Raw genomic sequence first — 21,737 nt, forward strand, 5'->3', positions numbered from 1 at the left:
CATGGGAGGTCGGAAAAACTCTGAGGATCTGTTTGATTGAGGTATGTCAGATTACGAAATAATCTGATAATTTTTGAAAATTATTTATTTGAAAAAATGATGATAGAGGAAAATAACTTTTATATATTTGATTGGTAGAAAAATTACTCCGAAAAATAACACTGAAAAAAGATTACCACGTTTGGTTGGAGATAAATCTATATAAAAATATGACTAAATTTACAAATATACCCTTTGTTGATGCAAGAATTTATCTGGCATTAGGATACTGGAGTTGACGGCAAGACGGGCCTCCGAGGGGGGTGACCTACACAAAAGTCCGAACCGGAGATGGCTTCGATGAGGATCTTTCGATACTCAAGTCAGAACTCTTGTTCAATAGAAGGAGGAGCATGAGAGATAGAATAATGATGTACCTTTTTGGGGTTTCTCTTTGAGTTTCTCTTATAACGAAGAGTTAGAGCTTCAATTGATAAGTAGTTAGCACGATCCCGTTTGATCAGGACGTGATTCGTGAGGTATGAGATTATCGCTTGAGATATTTGAAATACGGTGATTGAAGTTATCTTATCAGTCTAGCGATAGTTGTTGCCTAATAGGTGTTATATTTCGAATAAGATTGCCAACTGAATATTGTCGGTGATGATCAGGGTCGGTCGCCTTAAGGTGCTATTAGATAGGGACGTCCAAGATCAAAATCTTTTTATAGGCGTGAAGCTAGTAGGCCAAATAGGATCGGCCAATGAGGACATGTCGGCAATAGCACACCACCAAGCGATGATCGGCCATGATCTGTCTACTCAGGATGTGAGGCATCGATCGGGCGGTTGCAAAGGACTAATTCGGTGGGAGTTATGGCTGAATATGAGCCGGCAATGGGCTTTAATAGGCGAATCTATTGAGCATAGTCATCTTGGACTTTGGAAATTTTTATGAAATTAGCCTGTGCAAAATTCCTCCCAACACCCTTCAACATAAAATATTTTTTTAATACTAAGATAGTATTGCCATCTTCAATTAGTTTTTAGAAAATGACTATAATTATATAGCCTTTTTTATAATGCCATCTCTATCTTAATTTTTTTATAAAAATTATTTATTAAATAAATTTGGAAAGACATCAAAATAAATTCAATGATTACTTATACTGCTTTATTGAAGATATTTTTGTCAAGTATGAATTATCACCATTTGAAAATTTGACCGACTCTCTATATTATTTATTTTATCTTCTCTCTCCAAAAAATAAACATGAGATCTATCAATTTTTTATTATCTTTTTTTTTTTATTTTTTATACTAAATATGATAATCTGATACGAGATTTAATAGCTTATCTTAAATCAAATAAATTTTGATAATAAAATTTTGTTTCCTATTCGGCGGTCATTTGAAGGGCATCCACAGCAACACCAACCGCAGTCACACTTCGGCTCTACGGATCTAAATCCGACCTCAGGAATTGAGCAGCAATGGTCTTGGTATTCACATCCTAGACTTCCTTTTTCCCTTTAGATTCCTTCACAGTTCGTGATATACAATTAATCACCTAAATATTGTTAAAATTTCTGCTTAGGAGGCTTTCATGTGCTTTTGCCGGCAGGTACGCCCTCTACTTTTAGGAGGGCAGCACCCCTTCCCATTGTTCCCTTCCATTGGACGTTAATGCGACGGCCTTTTGTTTTGCACTCCACGGCACCCCTGATGTCGCCCAGGTGGCATGACCTCGGCCCTTCCTTTCTACAAGCGTCCCCGCCGACAGCCGCATGCGTTATGGCTCGAGAGAGACGATTTTTTCGGATGGCAGCTTGGGCCCGAGCGAATATTTTGTCAGCATTTTTTTGACCCGCATCTGTCCATACCTGAACGAATTCGATCAATTTATGACCCACCATGGTCACGATCCAGATGGATCCAGACCACAACTTTATGATTTGACTCAGATAATGTTTCGATCCACTCCAATGCCCTGCTCGATCGAGACCGTAACTATGTTAGTTTCACTCGGGTCAGAGATGTGATCCACTCCCGGTCAATTCCTGATCTGAACCAAAATAAGACCAAATCGACCCCAACAGGAAAATGTAAGGTTATGTTTGGACGTCGAAGAGCTAACTAAGAGATGGATAGATTTAACCATTTGTGACCACCAAACCAACGAGTTAAGGGGTAAAATTATCATTTTTCGGTTGGGGAAACTTTAGGGATGGTAAAAAGTTACGGTAAGAAATGACTACTAAAATAAAAATGAAAGGAATAAATAACTTTATTTCACTATTCTGTATAAAATAATATTATTAGGTTTTTTTTATTATTTAATTAAATAACTTTATCGGTCACTATTTTCTGCTGGTATTTAGACAATATGATGGACGGTCACTACTCTCTCTCTCTCTCTCTCTCTCTTATCTAACAAGAAAATCAAGAAAACATGTTCAGGCCATAGGTGGAGGCGGCAGAGACATGCTTTTGAGGATTGGCTCAGTCTTAGCGAAGCCGGTGACCGTTCGCATGCGGACGATCTAAGAACATGTAAATAGAGACGGAGGAGCAGGATAGGGAGTGGAGGACACGGGCAACAAATCTCTCAATGGAAGTGGTGAAGATGTAATAGGCGATGAATAAAAGATGGTCGGCAATAGCGGAGATTAGGGAGAAGTTTTTTCTTTTCATTTTTCGCACAAGAGTCGAAAGTTACTTTTAAAAAATGTAAATATGATAATGAAATAATTTTTTGTTGGCATTGCACCCTAAATTTTTAATTTTTTAAAAAAGAAAAAAAATGCATAACAAACAGGCCCTAACTTTCTCTTATCAGTCATTTATACTACCTTGGCGACAGAGCGAGCGACAAGATAATATCTAATAGTACGGGCTCCTTTGTAGCTGTATTGCTAAACCGTTGGATCGCGATCAGGTGGCTGGTCACATGGGTCCTTTGCACACGGTTCCTCCCCCCGCCCCCCATCGTCACGCAAGCGGCGTCGGAAAAGAATCCACGTCATGTCGTCCACAATGTGGGGCCCGCCCACATCGAACCATCCAAACTGATCCACGTTGTGGGCCCCAGACAAACAATGGCAAAACGCCGATAATTATAAGTAATAACAATTATTACTTACAGCTGGGTATAAAGCGCGATGCGTTGTAGCCTGTAAAGAACAGAATGACGGAAGGCAAGGCCCATCACAGCCGTCGATCACGGTGCACCCGCCGTCCCCACGGTACCTATTCCATGTCCAGCTGGCGCCCATTACATGTCATGCCACAAACTTACCACCTCCCCTCTATAAAACCAGAAGCAAGAAGACCACCCAAAAAGCAAAGCACAAAGGAAAGCTTCAGATATAGGAAAAATTTACAGGAGATGCCACCCTCAGCGATGCACGCCTCCGCAGGCGATTCGAATCTCGACCGCCAGCTGTCCGGGATCTCGAAATAAACTTAACGCCGTCCCGGCATGTTAAACCAGACTCCGGTGACAGCGCACTGCAGTGATTCCATCTCGCCGAACCCACGTGAACCAAATAAAGAAAGCAGAACTAAAAAAGAAACCGAAGAACAGACCGATGGTAATAAATAAAAAATAAGGAAAAGATTCGTTAATTAAACACCAAACAGAAATTCGGATAATTTCTTTACAAATCCAAGGCAGAGCCCTTTTTTCTCCGTCTTCGCTCTCTTCTCCTCGGAGAAAAGAATTTTAAGTAATTTTTTTCCAAAAATTAAAGAAAAAAATTCCTACGAAAAGAAAAACATTTTAAAAAGCAAAAAAAGATTTTTTTTTTTTAATTTTTTTTTTTACAAATTCTTACTTCCCCGGGGACGGTAGCCGTAGTAATGGAGGTACCACTTGACGAACTTCTTGAGACCTGTCTCCAGATTGGTGGTTGGCTTGTAGCCGAGCTCGGCTCGAGCCAAGCTGATGTTGGCGTGGGTGAACGGTACATCGCCATTGCCCGGCATCTCCACCACGTTCCGCTTCGCCTTCACCTTGAGGTAGCGCTCCAGGATCGAGACCAGCGTCGGCACAGTCACCGGCGAAGTGTTCCCCAAGTTGTAGATCCGGTACTGCGCCGGCCTACGCTTCTTCCCGCCGCTCCCCGTGCTCTTTTCAGCCGTGTCCAGCGACCCCAAGCACCCTTTGACGATATCATCGATGTAGGTGAAATCCCGAGCGAGATCGACGCGATCCTTGCCCCGGTAGATCGTGATCGGCTTCCCTTGAAGAATATTTCTCGTGAAGGAGAAGTAGGCCATGTCGGGGCGGCCCCACGGCCCGTATACCGTGAAGAACCGGAGGCCGGTGATGGAAAGTCCGTAGATGTGGTTGTAGGTGTGGGTGATCTCCTCGCCGGACTTCTTCGTGGCGGCGTAGAGGGAGGCGGGGCGGTCGGTGCGGTCCGACTCCGAAAAGGGAACCTTCTCGTTGAGACCGTACACCGACGAGGAGGAGGCCCACACGACCGCCGGCTGGGGGTCCGCCGCCTTGCACGCCTCCAGGAGCGTCACCAGACCAGCGATGTTGCTGTGGACGTAGGACGCCGGGTTCTCGATCGCGTACCGCACCCCAGCCTGGGCGGCCAGGTGCATCACGTGGGTGAAGGGAACCACGTCGAAGAGCTTGGAAAGGAGGCGGCCGTCGTTGATGTCGCCCTCGACGACGAAGATGCCGTGCGAGGCCAAAAGGGACTTCCTGGCCTTCTTCAACGAGGGATCGTAGTAGGAATTGAAGTTGTCGAGGCCGACGACGCCGTCGCCGCGCTTGTGGAGAGCGATGGAGACGTGAGAACCAACGAAGCCGGCGGCGCCGGTGACGAGGACGGAGATCCCATGCGCCCGCCGGACCTCGGCGGACACCCTGATCTGCTTCTCCCAGTGGAGGCCGCCCCACGACGCCGAGAGATACTTGGACGAAGTGTCTACGAAGCTCTGGAAGCTCAGGTACGACGCCGTCAGGGCGATCAGGAAGAGCGCCCAGAGGAACATGGTGCTCGTCGACGCAAAGCACCGGTGGAACTGCCGATTAATCGCGTGGGCCCGCTCGATCTTCACCTTCCCCGGCGTCGAGGGGAACAACTCGTCCTCCAGCATCCTCATCTTCTTCTCCGTCGCCGTCTTCGTCTACTTCGTTTCTATTCCTCCTATTCTCCTATTTTTTCCCCTCCCCACTCCTTCCTCTCTCTAAATCCCTAGAATTAATAAAAATAATAATAGTGAATCAAAGCAGTGGTGGAATGGCAGAGGAATAGATGGATAGATCGAGCACTAGTACTGTATGGGTGGATAGGGGTGGGATGCTAAGGGGAAAGGGGTGGAATAGACGAGAAGAGGCAGGGCAGAGCGAAATTTTTTTTTAATTTTTGAAGAGAAAATTCTGCGCCTGCCAAGGGGAGGAGCGCGGAATGGGGGAATATAAATAGGGGGAAGTGGGGAAAGATTCGAAAGAAGGACAGGGAATCGCGTGAACGCCTCGCACAAGTGGCGGCCCAAATTAGATCGCACAAAATTCCCTCTTTCCAAATTTGAGGATTTGGTAATCGGCTTTCTAGTTTTTTAAGTTTCTTAGTTTTGGTAAACGGAATTCTGCCTTTTTTTTCTTTTTTCTTTTTTTTTTCCGATTGTTCCCAGAGCGGGGATGTTGGACTCCGTTAGAATATTCACTATTGGATCGAATAGGATGCTGCCACGTGAATAGAGTGAATGCTGGGAGAGGAACTGAGGGGAACAGATGTGAGAGGATGTGCGGGATTAGTGGAAATGCGAAGGGGGAGGGGCGGGAAGGTGGTGAAATTTGACGACCGATTGAAATGGTCGCGTGGAGGCGGTGGGTTAAACGGGAGAAGACCGCGGGGGTGCGGTTGTCGCGGTTGCGATGCCGTTTCCCGTGGACGGTCGAAGGTGCCCTGTACTGGCTTGGGCTAATGGGCTCTCTCTCGCCCATGCCATCGCCAGCTACACGTGGGCCCGGGGAGGGTGGTGGAATACGACGCGCCCGTGAGTCGTGAGGGCATGGCAACCCAAGGTCGATGCTAGGGGCTAACCAGAGCCAAGCGGACACAGTAGTAGTTGGGATGGATAGGCTATCCTCCGGATAAGGATGGCTGAGCCTTCGATACTTCCACTCCTTTGCCTGTTGGCCTTGGTATCCTTGCGAGCAGCTTTCAAGTGGATGGATATGTATATCCACCGTTGATTGCGGAGTGGGTTTTTGATCAGTTGTTCGTGTAAATGTACATTTCTCTCGTTATCATGTTCTTTCAGATTCGTGTCCAATCTACCGCTTGCCATTATTATCCATCTCAGCTAGAAGGATACCATGCCCCTAATTATTTATCATCATGAGCTCTCTTTGCAGAGGGGGCTTTACTTTAGTCCTGTACTTCAGGCCCCACCTTGCACGACATATTAGGAATTTTAAATGCATGAGCAATCCAGGGATTTTTCTCCCGCCAGAATGTGGATCAATGTAACGGCTTGTATGGTATGTACACGATTTTAGCTCTTTATCATATGTAAACCGATAATTTTGGGATAGGTCAGGTGATTGTGTGATGATATACTGATGAGATTTCTGGGGAATGTCAATCCCTCGTTTAGGAAATAGTTTTTTTTTTTTGAAATCAAACATCATAATTTTTCCTTTAATGAATGGTAGTTGTTACAAATTTTACCATATAATTTAGCATCCCGGATTCTTGATTTCATATAGGAAACTATCAGCCGAGATCACAGAATATCTAGTGACCGTTCCAAATTCTTCTACAGCCTTTTATGTCAGGTAACATAAACTGGTACATCGAATTCTATGTTTGCCATCTATGGTACTAGATTTGTGATATTTGTGGCACTATTTTTTAGAGCTACCATTCGAGAATTCTCACTTCTGAATTGCATGCACAAGTCATTATACTATAGAACATATTCGTCCTCGTTTAGGAAATAGTTTCTTTTTTTTTTTTTTGAAATCAAACATCATAATTTTTTCTTTAATGAATGGTAATTGTTACAAATTTTACCATATAATTTAGCATCCCGGATTCTTGATTTCATATAGGAAACTATCAGCCGAGATCACAGAATATCTAGTGACCGTTCCAAATTCTTCTACAGCCTTTTATGTCAGGTAACATAAACTGGTACATCGAATTCTATGTTTGCCATCTATGGTACTAGATTTGTGATATTTGTGGCACTATTTTTTAGAGCTACCATTCGAGAATTCTCACTTTTGAATTGCATGCCCAAGTCATTATACTATAGAACATATTCGTTCAAAACTTTCCTTTTGGCTCCATGGCCAGTAACATGGGGAATATCCCTCCTGACCTCGGTCTGAAAATAATCCGGCTCGGTAACGCCGATCCTATTACATTGGCCATGGTTGACCTGAGGCCAGGAGCGCACCAGCCCAAGATACCTGGAAACAAATACACTTAGAATTGGTATCCAACCGTTATGATGTGGATAAGGCATCCGGAAGCATCGAGCAATAGCTTACCTTAGTTGCGCACCAACCATCATGCATGATCACAATGTGAAACCATTACTGCTTCTCGATAACTCTTGTTTCCTTGCTAAGCCAACCGTTAAGATACTTCAAATGGCATCGTTAGAAGTCGTCCTCTACCTGATTCACAAGCCTCCTCGCAAGCATGTTAGTTGTGCTTAGCTTATTGGTGGAATTTGATTGCTGAACACAGCATGCAGATTGGAGCATTCAATGTACAGAAATTTGCTAATCCAACAGTCTTCAAACAAATCATTTATTCTCGTCATGCATGATCTTCTATTGCAAATTTATTGGCGCATGTTTGAACTTTCTTTTATATCATTTGTCCATATGTTTTACCATCTCTACTCAAAAATATCACTTTCATGACTTGTTTATCTAATGCTGATTGGCCTTCAAGCTGCCAACATTTATCAAACATGTTTTACTGGATGGGAGGCCTAAGATTTTGCACCGCAGAGAACCATACAACTCTTGAATAACCACTACCGCTCATCTCATGCATGCTGTGTTTCGCATCGAACATGATTGTTTGATTTTCCAAGACCAGCAACAGACATTTATCTTCCAAATAGATGACTTGACAGCTATCCAAGTATGTACAACCCTCTAGGATGCAAAACATACAAAATAGAGGATCCAAACACTGTGGTATAGTAGCATGGGTCCATCATAATGGGCATTCCCCACACTATCTAATAAGTGGACCTATTTTATATCTACCCAAGCATGCAAGGCTTTGTTTAGTGGACTTTTTGACTAGAATGCCAAAATCGTTGAATGAATCCTTTCAGTTAAAGATTGGAAGTTTGAACTCATACACTGTGATGCATCATTTTCCGCAAGCTTCGAGGTATTTTAATTGGCCTTTCTCAAAACCCTAGCATGATGCCCTTGCATCCTATCTGGTCTCTTCTAATTTGTGGTAATTTTATATCGATTCATAGGCCCTCCTATAGCCCTGATTATGAAAGTAAACACATGACTCAAGCGACTTTTTTGTTGTTAGTTCAAATTATTTAATGCATTAATGAAGATTGTCCCAATGGGCGGTGCTATCCGCGTCCTTATTCTAGACTTTGTTCAATGAAATCAGTGGGATTTAAATTCCAGGGAAGTCTACCGGACATAGTGACGATTAAAATAAAGGTTTAAAATTATGACCAAATACTAATCACTATTGTATTTTGTTGGGAGATACCCACCGACCGACCGAACGACTATCGGAGGGCCCGACCGGCTGGCGGCCCGACCGACCGAACGACTATCGGAGGGCCCGACCGGCTGGCGGCCCGACCGACCGACCGACGGCCCGACGAACGACTCTGACTGGCCGATCGTAAGTCGGGCGACAGGCCAACGGACGCCATCAGCGGCTAACCGCGGCCATTCCACGGTCCATTCCCGACCGACTAAACCCAGAGGTCCGGTAGCCGACCCGCTTGAAGCTCGCCGACCGACGGAGGAGTCCGACGCCACTCTGCTGGCCACCGACCTTGGGTCGGCCGACTCCACCAACCGCCGTACGGCCGCCAGACGTTGTCAGCTCTGACACGGACATGCGGCACAGTTACCTAGGGGCATTGTCCCGCCGAGAGCTGGGTCAACCCTGGTGATTAGACGGCTACACGGCGACATGACGTTTTCACGGCGGCTCTGACAGCCTACAGTGAGTTGACAGTTCCTCACTTGTCCGCGCCATTAATGATGGCGCCATACCGCGCTCCACTATATATACCGGGGAAGGCAACAGTGCAAGGGGTCGATCCGCCCGTCTCTCCCACATACGCAGGCTCGCTCCTCCCCCTCTCTCTTCCTCTCTCTTTCTCAGAGCTCTCTGTCTGCATTTCACTGTTGCCCAGTCACCTCTCTGACTTGACCGTCGGAGGGTCCCCGCCGGAGCCGCCTCCGGTCAGTGCGGACTTCCTTTTGCAGGTGCACGCTTCCCGGCGATCGGGCGACGAGGCGATTGGCCGCAACAGATTGGCGCGCCAGGAAGGGGACCTCAACGAAGACATGGCGGTTTCAGCCATGAAGCGGGGCCTGAGGTCGTCCCGATTTACTTATTCTCTGGACAAGACCCTCCCCCGAACATACGCCGAGCTACTGGAGCGCGCATACAAGTATATGCGCGCGGACGAAGGAGCGTCCGACCGACGCCTGGTTGAGCCCAGGGGTCCGAAGGAGAAGCGAAGAAAAGGTCGGGAGCCCGCCGAACCAAGCAGGCACCCGGCCGATAGTCGGCTTTCTCCACCCCGACAGATCCAAAAATCACCCCGACAGACTCCGAGGTCGGTGCGTCCCAGGTATGACTCCTATACTCCTCTCTCCGCTCCCCGTGCGCAGATCTTGATGGAGATCGAAGGGGAAGAATATCTGCGACGGCCTCCGCCTCTGAAGGCAAAGGGCCTCGACCATCGGAAGTACTGCCGGTTCCATCGGAGCCACGGCCACGACACCGAGCGATGCATCCAGTTGAAGGATGAGATCGAAAATCTCATCCGCCGGGGGTATCTCGGCAAATTTCGAAAGGGTCCGCTGACCTTTCCTTGAAGGCTGCCCGAACGTCGCCGAACCTTCGGTATCCGGCCTCCAACTCGGACATGGTGAAGATCAACTGCCGACGGAAAAAGCTTTGTCAGAATTATGTGGCAAGCGAAAATTCTTCTAAGGGAAAAGGTGACGCGAAGCTTACCTCCACCATCGACGGGTAGAACCGCGACAGCATCTCGGTCACCTGCCGAGACCGCAACGACTGAACGTCGGTAGGGAGGAGGATCCCCTGGCACAACCTCCTCGCAAGGTTGTGGTCGGCCAAGGCCGACGCACCCTCAGGGTAGTATGCGCTGGGGGGCATTGATCTCTCCTCCTCCGAGGGCTCCATCGGGGCTTTCCCCCGATCAGCTGCCCCGACCGACGGGGCTGGCAGCGATGGGACGCTGGAGTTCGACCCGGCGCCCCCCGTTGCGCCAGCGGACGCCTCCGGACGATGTTCGGCTTCCCGAACGGCATCCGGCTCCATCCGCGGCGGCGAAACCGCCGACACTCCTTCGGCCACTTCCTCGGTCGGCCTCTCCTCGACTCGGACGGTCGGAGCTGCGAGGGCTATGATCGGCTCCGACCCCTCGGTCGCCGACGCCTCCACAGTCGGCGGGACTGGGGCTGGTCTCTTGGAAGGGCGCGAAGGGCCAGCCCCCGGCGCTGGCCTCTTCCTCGCGGCGGCAAACTGACGAATTTCGGCGTCGGTCGGCCTCATCCTCGGCGGTGTCCCTGCAAAACCTACCAATGTCAAAGGCCGGACCAGAACTACCCTAAAGCCGAACAAAAAGAAAAGCTGGGGGATCGGGCGATACCTATTCGGGGGACCAGACTCAGGCCGGCATCATAGAGAGCTTGCTCGGTAACAAGCTCCCTCTGCTTCGGGACCGACATGTCTTTGAGTCGGTGGAAGTCCTCCCGGTCGTCCACGTCGACCCGACTGTTGTCGTTGGCCTCAGTTCGGGGTACACCCCAGCGAGAAGGAAAGCCCCAAGAGGAGGAAGAGGAAACAAAGAAGAACTGGTTCTTCCATCCATGAATGGAAGATGGAAGACCGGTTATGAAGGCAAGACCCTTCCGGGGGTTGAAGAGCCACCACCCTCGGGCTTTAGGGTGGGGTCGGAGTACAAAGAAGGCTCGGAAGAGGGAAACGCGGGGGTTGGTCGGCAAGAGCTGACACAACAGCGCGAAAGAAATGATTAGCCGGACAGAGTTCGGCGCCAGTTGCGCCGGACAGAGTCCGTAGTAATCAAGCAGATTCCGGACGAACTCCGGAATCGGAAGTCGAAGACCCGCACGAAGGTCCTCAACATACAGCGCCAGGTCGCCGGGCGGAGGGTTGTTAACCCGACCGCTGGCCCCTGGAGCAGAGAGCCGAAACTGCTCCGGGATGCGATAGTGCTCCCGAAGCTGATCGACGTTCGGCCCCGAAAGCGAGGAGGCCTCATCTTCCGGAGCCGATCGGGTGTTGTCGGTCGGGTTCCCCGACCGAGCTCCCTGAGTCGGTTTCCTGGTCATTGTGCAGGGACCGAAAGAAGAGAAAGAGGAAAAGAAAGGAAGAAGGGGAAGGAGGACCACGAACCCGATGGACCCCCCGGAAGTAGAGAAGAGCTCTGCCCGCGACGACCGAGAAATCGCCCGGACAGAGTTTCCCCAGCAAATGGCAAATGTGGGTCAGGGTCCGGGAGGTCCTATATATATAGGGCCGACCGACGGCCGAGATGCTCCCGCGCCGACCAAAGTCCTCCAGATGCGCGACGCGTGGCGCCCGCCGGTTGGCTGAGGATTCGGCGCGCTTCGCCCCGGGACGCCCGCACCGCCCTTATTAAATGCCGGAGCGGACGCCGGCCAACCACCATGACACGCGGCGCGCAGGGGTTGGCTCCGCTGTCGGCCGCCCGCGCCGGTCCGCATCCCCGATGGGACGCCTCACCCGCGATCGGCGCCGAATATCCGATCGACTGACGCCGTATCGTCCGGCGCCCGATCTTCTGACACCGACGTGACGACTGACGACGACAAGGCGTGGCGTCTGACACCTGACGCCGGCGCGACTTCTGGCATCGACTAGACGTTCGGATCACTTGGGATTCGTGAGGTGTCAGACAACGGATTAGCCGGCGGTACGGTCGGATCTGCACCTGCGACAAATCCACTCCCAATCGCCCGGTCTTGCTACCCGAATGAAGGCATCGGCCAGCTCTCCACCCGACTTAGGAGTGGAGGGGGGCAACTGTTGGGGGATACCCACCGACCGACCGAACGACTATCGGAGGGCCCGACCGGCTGGCGGCCCGACCGACCGAACGACTATCGGAGGGCCCGACCGGCTGGCGGCCCGACCGACCGACCGACGGCCCGACGAACGACTCTGACTGGCCGATCGTAAGTCGGGCGACAGGCCAACGGACGCCATCAGCGGCTAACCGCGGCCATTCCACGGTCCATTCCCGACCGACTAAACCCAGAGGTCCGGTAGCCGACCCGCTTGAAGCTCGCCGACCGACGGAGGAGTCCGACGCCACTCTGCTGGCCACCGACCTTGGGTCGGCCGACTCCACCAACCGCCGTACGGCCGCCAGACGTTGTCAGCTCTGACACGGACATGCGGCACAGTTACCTAGGGGCATTGTCCCGCCGAGAGCTGGGTCAACCCTGGTGATTAGACGGCTACACGGCGACATGACGTTTTCACGGCGGCTCTGACAGCCTACAGTGAGTTGACAGTTCCTCACTTGTCCGCGCCATTAATGATGGCGCCATACCGCGCTCCACTATATATACCGGGGAAGGCAACAGTGCAAGGGGTCGATCCGCCCGTCTCTCCCACATACGCAGGCTCGCTCCTCCCCCTCTCTCTTCCTCTCTCTTTCTCAGAGCTCTCTGTCTGCATTTCACTGTTGCCCAGTCACCTCTCTGACTTGACCGTCGGAGGGTCCCCGCCGGAGCCGCCTCCGGTCAGTGCGGACTTCCTTTTGCAGGTGCACGCTTCCCGGCGATCGGGCGACGAGGCGATTGGCCGCAACATATTTAATTTTTAATCTTGATCCTTAGCGTCCTTCTTCTTCTTTTTTTTTTTTTTTTTCCCCTGTGTGCGTGGTGCTCTTTGCTTCCTCCCTTGCTTTTCAAAAAACTGAAAAAAAGATAAAAAAGGAAAGGAAAAAAAAAAAAATGATGAGCATGCATGTGTGCTTATTGTTGGGGACCATGCGGCATGATATTTGTTCATGCAGTAGACTACTGGACCATAGCCCATAGTACATCAAGTTTAAGCCGTGGATTTTTAATCTTGAATAAAGTTTAAATATAGACCAGACAACTGCAACAGGTTTCTGGAAAGGTCAATGGCGATCTTTTAAACTCCACTGCACGCTGTTTGGGATAGGATCGAACGGGCCCCACCCAGTCATCTCGGAAGACCAAAACCAAAGCAATCATCCAGACTTGTTGAAGGATACCTTATCCTTGGAGGTCCGAAAACTAGCTTGCAAGGAAAAGCATGTTTGCATTCCCAGCAGATGGAAGATGCTTGTTCGACGGATCCCTCCTTTTGAGTTTTGATCATACATTCTTCTCCTCTCTCTCTCGCTGCCCCCGTGCCAGATTAGAAGGTGGTCCAAGTTCTATGCCAACAACTAACTCGCTGAAAATACTCATAGAAAATGCTGCAATTAGGATTCAATTTGTTGTACATGAGCGGTTTTAGTCCATGCACTTGGTAGTGAGCACGTCTCTATTTAGTCCTCTTCATGATGACACTGATTGACATGTCCCTTGGAATGCATACATGTAGCTCCACATGTGACTTATTTTCTCATTGTGATTCCAAGTTACATAATCATAAATTGGTATCTGTGCAGTCTAAATAGTTCATAATCTATACGTGCACAAGGATTTAAGCACATTCTTCCTCCTTTTGCTTATCATATGAAACATAGAACTGATTAGTTGGCTCCAATCAATCTTTAAATATGCGATCTCTATTGCACCAAATTTTTCGGACATTAACCAAACCTTATGCTCTGCTGATTTTTCCCTGTTCATATTGGATACTTTTTGTCTACGTTATTGTGGAAGCAGCTTCCTTGACAATCTCAAATAGGTTACGTTATATATATATATATATATATATACAAAAAAAAAAAAAAGGTTACGTTTTCCCCACCCATGTGGGAGAGTGTTGAACATTCCAACTAACTTGCTCTTTTTGGTTCCTAATGGTGCAATTGGATGCTTTCAACAAATTAACACTACCCAGTAATCAAGGATTTCTTAGAAGCCATGTCACAGCTATCAACTCTGATATTTAAAGCTTCGGCCGATATCTTATTAAAAAAAAAAAAAAGGCTTTGGCCGATAAATTTAATACGGAGAAAGGGAAGTTGGCCAGATGTGTTTACACGTGAAGGTTGGAGTTCTGGTCACGGGCCACTTGGAATGCACTCGAAAGCGTCTTGGTCCCGTGACTGATCTAATGGAGGCTAAGTCAAGAAAAAGAGAAATTTAGTTCCACCTTCCTGAAGATGAGATGCCATGTATCAGTGCCGGAGAGGCCAATATCTAAGTTGGAATGTTCTGAATTGAATTCACATTAATTTGGTAAAGGATTACATTCGTGAATTCGGCAATTTAATTTTTTATATTATATTTGACACATTTAGAATATTACGGTTTGGTTGTATTTGAATAGAAAGTACTATTAAGTTTGACATTTAATCAGGAGTCTATGAAATAAATAGTCCACTTAAAAATTTAAAGTTGTGATCAATAAATTTACATGACTTAGGAATTGCAAGAGTAGGATGCGAGGAAAGTAACGTCTTTTTAATTGATAAATAGAGTAGAAATTCATCTTTAATATTGTCATCGATACTTTATTTGATGAGGTATCTTCATTAGTATAAAATGAAGATTTGACGAGCTTTTTTTTTAAATTATTTCTGATAAATGATGAAAGTCGGCTTTATTTTTTTATTTTTTATTTTTTGAGGATAAAACTATAAAGGAATTGGAACTGAAAGAAAATACAAAAGCATAAAGTTAAGCAAGGATTTGCTAGGCTTGGCCAAGCCTAAATTGTATCGAGCTTGTAGAAAAATATCGAAAGCTTGGGGTAAAGCTTGATAGGAATCTTTTAAAATAAATAAATTAAGTTTTAATATTTATAAAATAAGATCAATTTGTACAATATTTTTACGTACAATGAGCGAAAATATTTGCTAAAAATAGATTTGTCTTGATATTGGTGTATTTATTATCCAAAAAAGATCATATTTTTCTCTTTTCTTTGATAATTTTTTTTTTCCCTTCACCTTCACTTGCAGAATACAAATATATATAATTTTGACAAGAATTGAACATTACATTATTTTTCGAGAACATTTCTGTACCCATCCATAGTTAAGCCTCATAATTCTATTTGACCAAATTCAATATAATTTATAAATCTCAATTCTTGATAATCCGATCTACTTAGTTTTAATCCTATCTTTGCTACTTTTTGTAAGTTATTTTCAATACAACTATAATGAATAGTATTGAAAAGAGATCGATCAATTTTTTTTTTAAAAAAAAGATCCTCGCACAGTACTATGACTCAAACAAATCTAATCTATTTCCATTAAAGTGATATTTTATTCTTACATTCCAGACTGAGATAAAGATTTGGCTCAAACATAACTTACTTAAAACAAGTGCAAAAGATGACTCATACGAAATCTAAAATGAACATTTTTTATCTCAATGCAGCCCAAAGAGTATTGATTAGGTTTATGATCTATTTGGATGGTTAGGCTCAAAATATCATAGAATTTATGATATAACTATCAAAAATATTGAATTATAGACTAGATTAGACTTATGTCTATAACTATCCAAGATTATATTCTATATGGATCGGGTCGAATTTTTTGATCGAGATTTTTTTTTTTTTTTTCATCTATGAGATTTTGGTGATCCGTGTAGAAGATAATCATAGATGGTTTGGAGATAAACCTAGTTCAGTTTGTAATCATTTATTTTTGCAAATTATATCGGCCCAACCATCCAAATAAATCCCTACGGCTACTATTGAAAGTGTGATCTGACAGAATGAACCTTTGCTTCTATGCAAATGACCTAAGTTTGAGTTTTGATGGATATCAGAATTTTGATTAAATGGCAGGATGTGAACGACCGTGAGAGAACTGATCCTAACTCATAAGTCATCATGGCCATGATATTTTCAGTCGATGGTTAGCAAAACCAATCCCATCCGTTCGATAAATAGACCATTTAATGATGTTTTCCGGTGGCAGGCTTATTTAATCTTCGCCGGTCTATGTCCAATCCGATGGTCACCTACAAGGGGAATATCCAGCAAATGGCTCCAAACTTGGAGGACATATCCGTCCAACCGTCTACGAGAAGTGGATTTAGTGGACGACCAAAGGGACCGTTAAACCGAACCGTCCAATATATACCCCCTCTCCCTCCGTTTTCCCTCCTTCGAGTTCCCTCTCTCTCTTCAAACTTCTCCGCTATACTTCTCCAAGAATCCCCAATCCCCTTCGTTTTCTTCCCAGATTTCGACGATATGAACCGCTCGCTAAAGATCTCCTCCTCGATTTTATGTCTACTTCTATGGATTTTGTCTTCAGATTCTTCACTGGCTGAAGAATCCTCGCATCAAACAGGTGCGAACTGGACTTTCTTTTTCCTTATTGGTTTAGATATGTTTTCTGGCATTGTTAACTTTTTTAAAAAAAAAAAAAAATCTTTGTGAACTGTTTTGATGGTATATGTTCTTTTTATTACTTTCTTTGTCACAGAATATTTTTATGGCATTTTGTTGGTTTTAGGGTTTTGAGCAGTTCGACTCTAGTTTTTCTTTTCTTTATTTTTTGATGAAGTCTTTTGATCCTAGATGCTGTCTTCTACTTGATTTTTTTTTTTTTTTGTCTTTTCTTTCATTGTCACAGAAGAAATTTATGATATTTTCTTGGTATCAGGGTTTCGAGGATTTCTTGTTTTGATCCTGCTTGTTATCTTCCAGATGATCCATTATCTTTTTGAGGCGTAATGGACGCGAGACGATCACGTGAGAAAGGGCATAAGTAAACAAGCATTCTTTTAAAAAAAAAAAAAAAATTAATGAAAGGTAAAGAAGCGTTCTTGATAACTTTCTTTTATTCTAGAAAAAGTTACGAGAAGAGGATCTCTTCCTCTTGGTTCCTAAAAGATTACGAATATCTTCTTGGTAGACTTTAGTCGGGAAGATACAACGCAAGTAGAAGTCAAGATGACGTGTTGGCATCATTGCTTCTGTGGTTCTGCCCGAGTCCAGAAGGGAAAAGAAAATCACTAATGATCTGATAACATTCAACTTAGATGATATCCATCGGAAAGAAGATGGTGAAGCTAAACATTTTTAACCTGAGATGTTTTCTGGCCTTGAGAACATCGTTCTATCCATCGACCTTTGTTAACTGTTTTGTTAGTATATGTTCTTTGTAGTATTTTCTGTCGTAGAACAATTTCATGGTATTTTCTTGGCTTCAGGGTTTTGAGCAGTTCTTCTTTCAATCCTAGTTTTTCTTTTATTTATTTTCTTTCTTTCTTGGTTAACTGTTTTGATCCTAGATGCTGTCTTCTAGCTGATTTGTTTATCTTTTTCCCCCTTTGTCATGGAATAAACTTATGATAGTTTCTTGGCTCTAGGGTTCTGAGGATTTCTTGTTTTGACCTAATTGTCGTATTCTATTTGATCTGTTATTTTTGTGAGGTGTAATGGACGTGAAATGCTCCCATGAGAAAGGTAATTTGCGAGAGAAAGGGCATAAGTAAAGAGGTGTTCTTGATTACTTCCTTCTATTTTTTAAAAGGTTAGGAGCAGATGATCTCTTCCTTGCTTCTTCTTAAAAGATAACGAAAATCTTCTTGGTAGAGCAGTGGGGAAGATGCAATGCAAATAGAGGAGTGCAGGTAAAGTGCTGATATCACTGCTGCTTCTGCCTTAGTCTGGAATGGAGAAAAGTCACCAATGATCTGGTAACATTCCGCTTAGGTGATATCCATCGGAAAGAAGATGATGATGAGGCTCAACATTTTTAAGCTGAGATTTGAGCTAATGCTTCTTGCTTTCCATCAGATTGGTAGATGGATGATGGTTATATAGACAGGTGTTTCTGCCACAGCTTTTGATGAATCTTCTAGGAGTTACTATTGGCACGAGTGTCAGGAGAGAGACATGCATGTTCGTTAAAACAGAGTCTTAAGACCTAAAGTCTTGTGGTGGTCCGGATTTTTCATAATTTCATATCAAGACATACAAGTGAGACATTAGCAGCATCACCTATTATATCATCCATACAGTTTAGGTGATGCCACACGACTAATAAATGATGATATACCATAAGGGCACTAGGTTAGATAATATGTAGAAGGAACTCCAACTGTTTAGATTATGAACTTTGATTTGTTTGGTTTGCCTTTGCTGTTTGGCTTTTTTCTTCACAATTTTATCTTTTAGGTCCTACAAATAACTTTATATACTTCATTCCACCTTAATAGTTTAGTGTTAGCACCGGTAGTGGATTAAAGGTTCACTTGTTGTGCTAAAAACCATCATGAAAAGACATCTAAAGGTACATGACAAGAGCTGAAAGACAGCAACTCACGTGCATGTATGCTTAGAAGATTCCTTTATCATAGTCCACTTTCTTTTTGAGTGACGGGTAGACTTGTTCTGAACTCTCCAATAAGAATTTAACTCTTCCAACCAAATTTGCATCACAAGTCAAATCAAACAGGTACAACCAGAGTCTTCAATATATGAATCATAAGTCAAATAAAACATGGGTAATTTTATTTGTATTTAAAGAACACAGAAGGGCAGTACATTGTAACCTGATCCAGACCAAGTTAAGGAATTCAAATTTTAAAGTAATGATGAGGACTTGTTATATCTTTGAGATACAAAGGTACAAACTCATACAATCAATAAATACACGATGCAATAAAATATGGATAAAGGAAGTACCTTGTGCTCATCTCAGAATCAGATTTGAGCTTGTCTGGCTGTACGCATATTTGTTCAAGATCAGATGATAGATTTACAAGTAAGTAATAGATCCATCTTGCATACTGATTTTCCATCCCAGAGCTACCTAAACAGCCGCACATACTTTCATTGATGTGAATTAACACCAAACCACCAACAATCACCTGTACCCTCTGTACATTATTGAAGCATGCTATGAAGCCATAGTTCATCCTCAGTCATCCTGACAGGATATCCATGTGTTTGATTTGTAACATCTGTATCCTGTGCTATGGTACATGCTGATATATGATCATTTCCCCTGGTACTTTCTTTGTAACTTCATGCAGATATATATGATACAACATCATGCATGCTTAAATCCTTGGATAAAAATGGGTAAACATTAGAGATAGTTTGAGTGTTTGACAATGTGTGACATAAGTTAGAGAACTAGTGAAGAGGGGCTCTTGGACCTTTTGGTTGCAAGCTGAAAGGTTAGGAAACAAAGGAGAATTTTTTCTTTCTGAAAAAAGTCAAAAAAATGAAGGACATATCGAGGAATACTTGACCTTGGGTCCTTCTAAATGGTGAAGCAAGATTCATAAAGCCTGCCCTCTAATAGATGGGATATGGATTCCTCTTCACACATATCTTGCTTTACCATTCATTGTATATCGATCAATTACTGCATGCCTCTTTCCATTGGAAGATTAATGCAGTTTTACCTATCATGTCTGTAAGATTTAACTTTCGAAATTAAAACAATCGGAATGATTTGAAATATGTTGGTGGTATAGAAATCAACAGATGTAATAAGTTCTTTCCTTCTATTCAGTTTCCATGATCCTTTGTTATGACATAAATGCTCTTTTTCAGGAGCTGGAGGCAAACCACCCATACCAAGCTTTGCCTTTGGTTGGCTCGACGATAAGAATACATTTCAAGCAGGCGAGATAGCAACTATTAAGATTAAGCTTTTGGACTACTTTTTCAGTGATAAAAATTTAAGCAGCCATCCTATGAATTTTTGCTTATCAGTGAGTGGGAAGAAGGGAAATAGTTCATATGTGTCTGGTGTATTTCCATATCTTGAGGGCGATCCTACTTTTTGGAATATTTCTTTTATTCCCATTTGGGCAGGGATGTTTACTGCAGTTATCACTGAAGATCATCTTGGCATCAGTGATTCAACTCTCCATTTCTCTGTTACAGCTGGTATGTTCCAAAGTTCTAAACTTTTATCTAACATTTTTTTTTTTAAATTTTTTTTAATAGGCAACAGTCTTACTATAAAAGTTTCTATGCAAATACATCTGAATCATTTCATATTTCCTCGTGTTCATAGACAAGTTTGCAAGAGAAGTAGATGGAAGGGGATCTGGTTGAAGGGATGGATGATAAATGGTGGCAAAGAAGCACTATGAAAGTAATCTTTAATACAAAAAATTTTCAATACATAAGTATAATTTGGTTGATTAACATGTGTGCTTATAATCTGATGGTTGGCATAGTCTTTTATCATTTTAATGTTAAACTAGTGTAAGTTAGTCATGTTTTATGATATATTGATTGAGTCATTACATGGGAAGTTAGTAAAGTTGCACTTTAAGTTATTTACTTTTTGAGATAATGCATTAAGTTACTTAAAACAGATGGATATGGTTCATTGGCTTTTTTTATGATTCTGTGTCCACTAATAGGTAAGCAATAGTACCAGGTAGTTGCTGCCAAACTAGTAGGACCATGTGTAGAACAGAGTGAGAGGGCAACGATTACAGTTACATATCAGTGGTCAAGTTTGTCGTTTAATGTTTTATTCTGTTTTATTCTTTGATATGAGAGTATGTGTACTATTAATACATTTTTTTTTACATTAAATGATTAGACTCTCTTTTTTATTTCATAGCAGAAAGTAAAAATTATCAACTTGAGCTATCATATTTGTTCGCATTTACCTAGTTTGAAGTTTTAACCACCACATACTATTTAAATTTGAAGGGCATACATATCCATCTGCTTGCATGGCTTCTTGGGGGAACCTTTCGAATGAGTTTGTTGCTGGCACCAAAGCTTATTTGTTTGTACTCCTGAAAGATGCATTTGGCAATAGTATTTCTTCAGGAAATGACGGGCCAAGCAAGGATTATTTTGTGTTGTCTGCATCTTATGAAAACGGATCGACTGTAAATGTGCTTGATGTCAGATATAATGGTTGGAATGATGTGGGTTATGTTGGTTTAGAATTTGTTCCTACAATTGCTGGAAGTTTTTTATTACATGTATACGCTGATAATAGGACTTTAAGTGGTTCTCCTCTACCATTCATGGTAAAACCAGGTTAGCACCTTGTCTTATAAATGTTACACGCACGCTATTTTTTATTGCATGTATTTCTGGTAAATATTAATTTGTTAGATGCATTCAATAGTGTTTGGGAGTATAGATACCATACAGAAGCGGTAATTTGATGGTGAAACAACTTTTCTTTGTGGTACTACATGTATGTTGAAGGTTGTATGGACCATAGATGAACAAGCCACTGGGAATTGGCGATTAAATTATTGTGGTTCATATATATGCTGATTATTTACATTGTTCCATTGTTAACATGTTTCTTTTCCTGAACCTATGATGGTGTTCAGATATTGTGATTATCACTTCTTAA

The 21,737-nt window shown here is 44.0% G+C and overlaps 2 protein-coding genes across 10 annotated transcripts in view; one reads left to right on the forward strand and one right to left on the reverse strand.

Annotated features, from left to right (window-relative positions):
- Positions 1-3,586: 3,586 nt before the first annotated feature.
- LOC105050762 (UDP-glucuronate 4-epimerase 1) lies at positions 3,587-5,400 on the reverse strand. Its single transcript, XM_010930905.4, has one exon. It carries the CDS (start codon positions 5,097-5,099, stop codon positions 3,801-3,803), a length of 1,299 nt encoding a protein of 432 aa, XP_010929207.1. The 5' UTR covers positions 5,100-5,400; the 3' UTR covers positions 3,587-3,800.
- An 11,121-nt stretch (positions 5,401-16,521) lies between these two features.
- The window catches only part of LOC105050934 (protein GAMETE EXPRESSED 2), a 33,984-nt gene continuing 28,768 nt past the window's right edge, over positions 16,522-21,737 (forward strand). For 6 of the 9 annotated variants that reach the window (XR_012143367.1, XR_012143368.1, XM_019852165.3 and 3 more), the window contains exons 1-3: positions 16,522-16,724; positions 19,949-20,287; positions 21,071-21,409. Coding sequence is in view for 7 of the 9 variants with exons in the window: in XM_019852165.3 (XP_019707724.1) it covers positions 16,625-16,724; positions 19,949-20,287; positions 21,071-21,409 (778 nt within the window). In the remaining 2 variants the exon portion in view is untranslated. Of the gene's footprint in view, positions 16,725-17,046; positions 17,189-19,948; positions 20,288-20,417; positions 20,499-21,070; positions 21,410-21,737 lie in introns of those variants that run through there. The other 3 variants (XM_073261883.1, XM_073261887.1, XM_073261888.1) reach the window with 3 other exon arrangements.

The sequence above is a fragment of the Elaeis guineensis genome, chromosome 8, assembly GCF_000442705.2.
Source record: "Elaeis guineensis isolate ETL-2024a chromosome 8, EG11, whole genome shotgun sequence".
NCBI classification, from domain to species: domain Eukaryota; kingdom Viridiplantae; phylum Streptophyta; class Magnoliopsida; order Arecales; family Arecaceae; genus Elaeis; species Elaeis guineensis.